Genomic DNA, 9792 nt, shown 5'->3' on the forward strand with positions numbered 1-9792 from the left:
AACGGAAAGTGTATTTCTCCCTGTTCACTTGCACTCCACTCAATCCACTTGCCGTCCAAGTGTCATTCGTCATGTGTAGCTTGGCCCATACACTCACAGAACTATATGTCTCCAGAACTATATATCTGACCTTACAACATATTTGTTGAGGTGGTTTGAAACATGTGAGTTGCCTATTTGTCTGACATGTGTGGTATATCAGTATTCCAGAAGAAGACTAAAACAGTATAAGAGCCTTACACTATTTAATTCTTTCTCCTAATTAGCTGCTCTCTGCTATTCAGCTCAGGCATCAGCAATATAAGGTAACATTTGGGGGAAAAGATACAAGCCAGCAACCCTGCACTAGAGGCCAAGATAGAGAAGATCTCCACAGCTACCATGTACTTCCCTTTGGTGCTCAGGTAGGTTGGAATAAAAGATAACCAAACACTGCAAAAGATCAGCATGCTGAAGGTGATGAACTTGGCTTCGTTGAAACTGTCTGGCAGCTTCCTGGCTAGGAAAGCCACAGTCAAGCTGATGAGAGACAGAAGTCCCAAGTAGCCTAGAACAATGTAAAACATGACCATGGACCCTTCATTACATTCTGCTATAATCTCTCTATTCAGGAATTGCATGTCTAAATCAGGGAAAGGGGGAGAGGTTCCTAGCCACACCGTACAAACGGCAGCTTGAATGAGAGAACAAGAAAGAAGAATTGAGTTGGCCAGCTTTTTCCCCACCCACTTCCTCATGCTGGACCCTGGTTTGGTGGCCATGAAAGCGACAACCACAGTAGTGGTTTTGGCCAATACACAAGAAACTGCTACAGTGAAGATGATGCCAAAAGCAGTTTGTCGGATTGAGCAAGTCCAGTTGTTTGGTTCTCCAAGGAACAGCAAAGAACAGAGAAAGCAGAGAAGGAGGGAAACCAGGAGAATGTAGGTGATGTGTCGGTTGTTGGCTTTGACAATGGGTGTGTCTCTATGCTTAATGAAAGTACTTAATACTAAAAAAGTGATCATGGGGAAAAATGCAGCTAATACAGTCAAACTGATCCCCAAAGGTTCTTCAAATGACAAGAAAGTTGTAACTTTGCAGATGCATCCTGTTTGGTCCTTGTTTGGATATTGGTTTTCTTGGCATTTTACACAGTCGAGCATGTCTGAAAAAAAGAAAAAGAAACAGGATTTGTCATATTGTCAATTTGGGTATGACTCAGGTGTTTTGTGATGCAGCATGGCAGATATGCATGCTAACACTTCAATTATTCCTCTCTATGTGGAAGTAATCAACTGAGGAGGCCTTTTGGTTGTTGTAATTTGTCAGCTCCCCCCATGCCACGCCTGTATTGTTCCACAAGAAAAAGGACGGGGGACTAAGACTGTGCATGGATTATCGTGGAATAAATGCAGTGTCAATGTCTAATGCATACCCCCTCCCTCTGATTAGAGACTTATTGAGTGTGGTGGCGCAAGGGAAAGTTTTCTCTAAATTGGACTTAAAAGATGCTTACCTCTGAGCAAGAATAAGGGAGGGGGATGAATGGAAAACTGCTGTGAGGAGTTTGGGGATCTATCTGTCATGGACTGCCATCCCTAGAACTGATGCATACATAACACCGGTCGGATATGACCTTATTAGGAAACAAGTGCTGCCGGACAACATGCTGCATAAACAAAGCTGCAAGCTTCTTTGCTGTACAAGCCATGGAATTCTTCCAGGACTGGAAGAATTCCATCACCGGAATGCCTTCTAATGCATACATGACATTGGTCCTGTGCCAGCTGCACTGGTCACCGGTGGAATACCGGATCAGGTTCAAGGTCTTGGTATTAACCTAGAAAGCCCTATATGGACTGGGACTGGCGTATCTGCAGGACCGCATCTCCCTATATGAGCCCTGGAGGATGCTTTGATCCAGCAACAAACAGCTGTTAATGATCCCTGGCCCCAGGGAGGCCCACCTAGCATCGACCAGAGCCAGGTCCTTTTCGGTCCTGGCTCCAACCTGGTGGGATGCTCTGTCTAAAGAGATCAGGGCCCAGCCAGATTTGCTATCCTTCCGCCGGGCATGCAAGACGGAGGTGTTCCACCAGGCGTACAGTTGACACTGGCTGGGCCTCCCCGCTGGTCAACTAGAGGAGAATGTGCCCCCCTACAGGAAGTATTTACTGTCCAGCCTTGTTAAATACTTTTGGAGATAGTTGGGTGGTGGTTTTAGGAGAAGTCTGCTTCTGTATGTTTTTTAAATATTTATATGGTTTTATTGGTTTTAAAGCTATTTGTATTTTAAATTATTATACCGGTTGTAATTCACCCTGAGCCTGCTGATGCAGGGAGGGCGGAATATAAGTTGAATTAAACAAATAATAAATAACTGCAGAAAATTCTAAGTCATCATTTGAAAAATGTTTGGTGTAGTGTTTAAGAGCGCGGGACTCTAATCTGGAGAGCCGGGTTTGATTCCCCACTCCTCCACTTGAAACCAGCTGGGTGACCTTGGGCTAGTCACAGCTCTCTGGAGCTCTCTCAGCCCCACTCCCCTCACAGGGTGTTTTGTTGTGGGGATAATAATAACATACTTTGTAAACCACTCTGAGTTGGCATTCAGTTGTTCTGAAGGGCGGTATATAAATCAAATGTTGTTGTTGTATAAATCAACCCCGAATTGCTCAGGAATTAAATGTAAAACATCACCTACCCTTCTGGCTTGAAATCTTCCCCTCTGGACAAGGAGCACAATTATAACAGCAAAATTTCTCCCCCTCCTTCATTTTCTTCTGAGAACCAGGGCGGCAGTAATCATTGCACACAGAAAGGGGAGGCCCCTATCCAGAAACACGGGAGGAGTTTAAGGCAGGACACAATCGATCTTTTGTTGTTGTTGTTGTTGTTCACAACATTCTAACAACTGAGCAGGTTAAATGAAAAAGTTTTTCCCTATCCCTTTCTTGAGTGAAGAAAATGTGAAGACCAAAGAAAACAACTACAGAAACTAAGTCATACAGACGGTTGCTGCCAGAACATTCTGGAGTGAGTCGGAGGGACCATATCACTCCAGTTTTGTTCCAACTGCACTGGCTCCCCAGTTGCTCCTGGGTGCAAATCAAGGGGCTGGTATTGACCTTTGTAGGCCTAAATAGCTTAGGGCCAGCTTAACTTATCTCCCCACCCACTCCAGTCCCCTTTAGAGGTTTGATGTAGTTTGGTGTAGTGGTTTAGAGCGCAGTGCTCGAATCTGGAGAACTGGGTTTGATTCCCCACTCCTCCACTTGAAGCCAGCTGGGTGACCTTGGGTCAGTCACAGCTCCTAGGAGCTCCCTCAGCCCCACCCACTTCACAGGGTGATTATTGTTGTAGGGATAATAATAACATAGTTTGTAAACCGCTCTTATTGAGCATTTGGTTGTCCTGAAGGGTGGTATACAAATTTGTTGTTGTTGTTGTTATTGGCTGCCTCTGGTATCTGAGCTTAGATGTGTGGCAATCTAAGAAAGAGCCTTCTTGGTCATTTCCCCCACTCCAAATTTGGAACTCCCTGCATTGAGAGATGAGTTTCCCTCTATTTTTGTTTTCTGTTTGTTTTACATATCCCTAATGACTGATATTAGCTTTCCTCTCTGGCTTTGGTTTTATGTGTGGCTATATGTTTTTACTAAATTATTTGTATATAGTTAATTTTAAATGTGTTCATGTGCAAATGTCTTCATGTGTTCTGATGCTTGCTGCCTTGAGGGCCCTATTTGGGTAGAAAGGCACCATAGGATGGATTGATTGATTGATTGATTGATTGAATGGAGTATTCAACCAAGAACTGCATTCTACTCTCTATCATATGTGTGGAAAAGTTTTCTAATGCCATGAGATATTGAAATATGTATCCCTTATGTATTTCATCTCTCTTTCTCTCTCTTTTAATTCATTAGGTTCTTTTGACTTCACTATAGAGCCCAATTATACATGACAGGGACCAATAAGGGAACAAAGAAGAACAATAACCCTAAAATTATCTAACAGGTTAATAGGACACTATTTTAGCTGATGAACGGAGAGGAGCCATTGAAATGGTGCAGAGAACATTGTCCAGCCTCCATCTGCTAGTGACAACAACAACATCTTGATTTATATACTGCCCTTCAGGACAACTTAATGCCATACTCAGAGTGGTTTATAAACTGTGTCATTATTATCTTCATAACAATCACCCTGTGAGATGGGTGGGGCTTAGAGAGCTCTGAGAGAGCTGTGACTGACCCAAGATCACCCAGCTGGCTTCAAGTGGAGAAGAGGGGAACAAAACTTGGTTCTTCAGATTAGACCTCTGCTCCTCTCAACCATTATACCAAACTGTCTAGTACAGTCCAAACATGACAAATATAATTTTTTGCATTCTTCTGTTAAGGGAAGGGATTATCTTTTTCTGACATTTACTTTAATTTCTCTGATTCTCTCCTCTCCTCTTTTTAAAGAAGGATTTAGCTTTCATTTCTCATTGATTTCACTGCACTCTTCTGTAACTGCTGTTGTTTCTTTTTCAGACAAAAATGCTGCTCTATTAGGAAAATAGGAGAGTTTGGGAAGAGATTGCTTGCCTCTGAGTATCTATAGAGTAAAATTCTGAAATTTACCAGAACCTTCCTTCCCCTTCTCACCTCAATTTTTTTTCTGCTCAAAATGGAATTGAATTGATACAGATATCAAATTTATTTTAAAAGGGAAAGGAAAATGTTCCACAGAAGCAGGAATGGCCAATGGATGGCCAAATGAGATACATGAAATCATTAGATTTGACTGCCTCATTAAACTTTTGAGTAAGACCTTGGAAAATATTGTACAGAGTTTCTGATTTTTATGAGGAATAGGAATATCTGACATTTTAAGAATCCAAGAGCATGGGACTCTAACCTGGAGAACCAGGTTTGATTCCCCACTCCTCCACTTGAAGGCAGCTGGGTGGCCTTGGGTTAGACACAGCTTCTAGGAGCTCTCTCAGCCCCACCCACCTCACAGGGTGTTTGTTGTGGGGATAATAACAACATACTTTGTAAACTACTCTGAGTGGGCATTAAGTTGTCTTGAAGCGCAGTATATAAATCAAATGTTATCATTATCATTATCATTATCATTATCATTATCATTATCATTATCATTATCATTATCATTATCATTATCATTATCATTATCATTATCATTATCATTTAGTTCTTTTTTAGAGTTGTTTGTGGATTCAACTATAAGTTAGAAAAGACTGATCATGCATGACACAGATAAATTGTGCAGCAAAGAAAAGTTCCAACCACCAAATCACCTGTATGGAGAATGGAATGAATCCTGAGAAGATTCTGGAGTTCTTACCTGGTTAAATGTTCCCTTCCACACAATCATATCATCATGAATAATAAATTGTTTCTCTTTGGGAGCAGAGGAATCAACCCTTCCGACTTTGACTCTGAGGAAGGATCTATTGGGGAACGTGACCATATTCATGATGTCAAATCCATCTTCTATTTCCTTCTTGTCATTAAAAGACACTGTTTCTCCAGCAGAGTTGTTGAATGAAATGCTTTGAATAAAAGGGTGCAGCTAGTTCAAAAAAAGAGAACAAAACAAGCATAGCCAACACTTCTGAGGGTTTTTTTTCACTTTGCAGATTATTACATATCAGCAATCCAAAGAAAAAATGTTTGTAGCTGTTCATTACATCTTCATAAATACCCCACATCACATATCCCTACTCAGCAAGATGCTAAATATATTTACTCAAGGAAGATCCTGTTGGTGCACTGGGGATATGTTTTTTCCTCAGCGTAAATGCAATTGGTCTTTAATTATAAATTTCCTTAATGTCACATACTTTATATTCCCAGCTTCATTTAAGTACCATTTCTCTTAAATCTCGAAATCCTTCTGTCAGTTTCTTTGTATCACGCTTAAACTTGATTCAAATATATTTGCAGCTATATGCAAATATATATGTATATATAGTTCTCTCTCTCTCTCTGGCAGAATCAGCAATTTAAGGAAACAATTAATTAATTAATCCATGGTAAATCTCAAGCAGCAATTTAAAAGTAGCTGCATTTCAAATTTGGGTTGCTTTGTGTCCTGTTTTCCCCGGATAGTGCAATTTTTTTCTGGGAATGTCCAGGCAAATGCATTTAAAATGTTGGAGATATAAATGTCCAGTTGTTCTGCACATTGGGGAGGTGGAGTGGATGGCCGCTGGCATGTATGAGCTGGTGGCTGTGCCAGCAGATCTTTCTGCATTGCCTCCACCTCATCCCTTCGCACACTCGTCTGCCTGAGCAACGGAGGAGCAACCAGCAGCCCAGCCTCCTTCTGTATGCGCCAGAAATGGCAGGCCCACTTGCCTACCCAGCCTCCTGTGCATGGGGAGAGTGGTCAATGATGACATCACTCTGGAGTGACATCATCACGCTGGCCCCGGGAGCGCAAACCTTGAATGAACATTAGGAACTCCAAGTTCAGTTCATTTTTTAAAGCAATCTGACAACCCTAGCTACAATTCTTATATTCAGGAGAAGAAGGAGGACAAGCTTATCCATCTCTCTTATTGACAAGCACTCTTCTCTGCCCTTCTCCACCCCAGTTCCTTCCTCTCTTAATTTCTCCAGGACTGAGCTGGAGATACCAGAAGTGTTTTGCTTTTTTTTTTTTCTTGAAAGATTGACAGAGTGAACAAGCAAATAAGAAAAGGAAGAAGAGATGTGAAGATTCTCCTTGTGGAAGAACATGTCACCACAGCTAGTACTGCAATTGGATTAAAAATCAGAACAAATAAGGTCATGACAAATTGGAAAAAAAATATAACAGAGAAACTGCACTGTAAGGACATCACCTGAATGATGACTCATCTAATGGAGAAAACTAATGATATAATTTCAGCAGAAAAGATTAGTCTGAAATCAACCAAGTGTTGGTGTCCACACGCCAAGATTCTGAATCATATTTCTTGGCTGATAATATTTTATGTAGCTGTGCTCAGAAAATGCAGTTATTTCATAATTATGTATGGCTGAATATTATGTACATCCATTAGGATAAGAGTACAGGAAGGATTCACAAAACTTCTGGGCAAAAATCATATCACTTTTTCTGCAGTTATGCCTGGAGGACAAAGTTGGATATTATCTCATCTTGTGCTCATGTACTGAGACCAGAAAACACATCTCACTGTAGGAGCATTACCTGCCAAGGCTGGCGATGTTGGAGTTGAACACATTTGCCATCCATAGAGTTAGATGAAGCCATGGCTTTCAAAGCATATGCTATGGCATAGACAGCATTATAGACACTGTAGCTGTGACCGGTCATGTGCATTTCAAAAATAGCCCCCGGAAGATTCTCCAGTCTCTCCTCTCCAGTGCACATGTCATCGACCTGCATTGACCCATCAAGATTTGGAATTAAACAGTCAAATGCTTGTTCCCAGAATTCCTTGAGAAAACCGTTTTGTTTTTCCTGGTAAGGTTTTATACTAGAAAGATATTTTGTGAACTGTTGAAGCACATTTGAGTGAATTGTGAATGAAATGGCACCATGGAATAAGTCAAAATTCCAGTTCCTTAGAGCTCCAGATAAGATGAAATCCACTTGGGCAGTTAAAATCCACACTTTGCTTAATGATACATTTCCGACATTTCCAGTATATCCAAGAAATAACATCATATTCAGTGATACCAATATAAGAGATCCTCCATAGAGGATAAAAGTGTTCACTTTTCTATGTTGTAAAGGTTGATATATAACATAGAGTAAATTACCAATGTCTCCAAACATATCCCACTGTCCTTGGTTTGGGATTCTTTCAGTGAAGGCTAAACAGATTTCATTTTGGGAAAGCACTGGCTCGAGGGTCTTCAAGAAATTCTCTCCCCCATCATCATCTGTAGTTAGGAGGCCAACCCACGTCCACCCAAAATGGAGCAGCAATTGGATAATTCCCATGTATTGTTGGGCTTCATTTGGGACTGTACGGTACAAGGATGAAAATTCCATTGCATCCCTCTCCTTTGAGACAAATGAGCCATACGTGATCTAAAAGAAAAGATTTTAGAGCTGAGTTTGGAGACCATGTATGGCTTTGTGTCTGCTCAATCTCCTGTAGGGATTTGCCAGCATGATATATTTCCCACATTTCCAGTATATCCATGGATGTAGTGTAGATCTATTGTAGATGTATCCTAATTATTGCTTATGTTGTCTGAAAAGAGCAAAGTGTTCCTTAATTTCTAAGACCATAGACTGACTCCTTGAACATTCTCAGTTGTTCTCACAAGTAGATCCACTGTCTGGGTTTGCATTCTTAAGCATCAATAAGGGCAACCCATTAATATTTACTACGATTGGTCCGTTTAGATTTCTTTATGGGATTTTATTAAAATTTCAGTTTAAGAAGGATCCTTTCATTCCCTACAAGAATTTCTCTAGTGAATGAAGAGGTGGTGGAGGAACTTTCCTCCAGTACTGTCCTGAGACCCTTGTGTCCAAACACTTAGGACAATTTTCCCTCACATGTTTCAATGAATGGGGAAATTGTCCAATTCCTGGAAAATAGCCATGGGAAAGAAATATCAAAACAATTTCTTACACTAGCTCTGTACTTCATTTCTTCTCCTAGTCTGTGATCTTCTCCTACTCTGTGTTCTTGCTCCGCAAGAACGAGCCGGGCCACCTCTCCTGGACCCTTCAGGCTCATAGATACAGAAACAACCGTCTTCTGATGTAATGTTGACTGCAGTCCCAAACTCCTGAGCTAAAGCGATCCACCGGCCTCAGCCTCCCGTGTTTAGACTGGGATTACAGGCGCGCGCCACCACGCCCAGCTTACTCTGTGAAGTATTCTACTTTTTGTTTTTCCTTTAAACATCAACCAAGAGATGATTCATCTGTCAATCACAATGTTCTCTCTTTCTCTCAAAACCATTCCCTGAATTGCAAGAGTTTTTTTGTGAAATCACTCAACATTTCATGGGTGGATCTTACCTGTGGAATTTTGTAGAGTCCTAAGATTTCTGCCATATGGAAGGAGGTCTGAGAATCAAGTCCCCCAATGATGGCTAAGAGATTTTTCTGTGAATCACATTTGTAGTTGGGAACAAACTTCTGTGATTTGAAGAGCAGACCGAGAGTTGTATGGTAGGTCGTTTTCATATCAAAGTAGCTATCATAGATGTGGAATCCAAGGGTGACATTTGGCAAGATCTGGGGATTCGCATTGATCTCATTGACAGCAAATGCCAGTGCTAGGTTGTGCTGGTAGAACTTTATCATCATACTTAAAAGAGAATGAAATGATCATTAGTATAATAATTGTACTTTAAGCAAAATCATTTCACCATACTGGCAGTCCATGTTGGTTCATATTTAAGTCCTACCAATTATTGAGATTGTTGAGTAATTAAAGTACAATATCAAATTGTGGTTCTTCTACTCGAATATGTTAAAGGTAAAAGTACCTGTGCAAGCACCGAGTAATTACTAACTCATGGGGGGATGTTGCATCATGACATTACTCCAATATGTTATTTTTAAAAATGCCAGAAGTCTCTTTTTTGGTTTTACCACACTGGAATTTCATCAAAGACAAGAGTTTGCTCTACCTTTCTCTACGGTCATTTCTTTCCGCTTAAAACTTCAGGTCTAAAGGATGGGAAGAGAATCTCAGTATGAAGTAAGGCCAGCCCTAAACATATTGATAGTTCTTCATTCAGACACAGTCAGTAAACCTGTTAAATGACAATATTTTAATAAGTTACCCTGAAAGCTATGAAGTCATCATTACCA

General features: G+C 40.8%; 1 protein-coding gene across 1 annotated transcript; it reads right to left on the bottom strand.

The window, feature by feature from the left end:
- Positions 1–245: 245 nt before the first annotated feature.
- On the bottom strand, positions 246–9279 carry LOC129339952 (vomeronasal type-2 receptor 26-like). Its single transcript, XM_054994515.1, has 4 exons — positions 8992–9279; positions 7195–7386; positions 2687–2813; positions 246–1147 (listed from the first exon to the last, which is right to left on the bottom strand). The coding sequence occupies exons 1-4, from the start codon at positions 9277–9279 to the stop codon at positions 246–248; spliced, it is 1509 nt and encodes a 502-aa protein (XP_054850490.1).
- Between the last annotated feature and the right edge of the window lie 513 nt (positions 9280–9792).

The sequence above is a fragment of the Eublepharis macularius genome, chromosome 12, assembly GCF_028583425.1.
Source record: "Eublepharis macularius isolate TG4126 chromosome 12, MPM_Emac_v1.0, whole genome shotgun sequence".
NCBI lineage: Eukaryota > Metazoa > Chordata > Lepidosauria > Squamata > Eublepharidae > Eublepharis > Eublepharis macularius.

What these genes read in the sequence shown, in the direction of transcription:
- LOC129339952 (XM_054994515.1), bottom strand. Translation starts at nt 9,279, where the DNA reads ATGATAAAGTTCTACCAGCACAACCTAGCACTGGCATTTGCTGTCAAT. An exon ending in GACTCTACAAAATTCCACAG is followed by an intron (nt 7,387 to 8,991) that starts GTAAGATCCACC and finishes GGGTCAATGCAG; the next exon opens with GTCGATGACATGTGCACTGG. An exon ending in GAAGATTTCAAGCCAGAAGG is followed by an intron (nt 1,148 to 2,686) that starts GTAGGTGATGTT and finishes TCTTTTTTTCAG; the next exon opens with ACATGCTCGACTGTGTAAAA.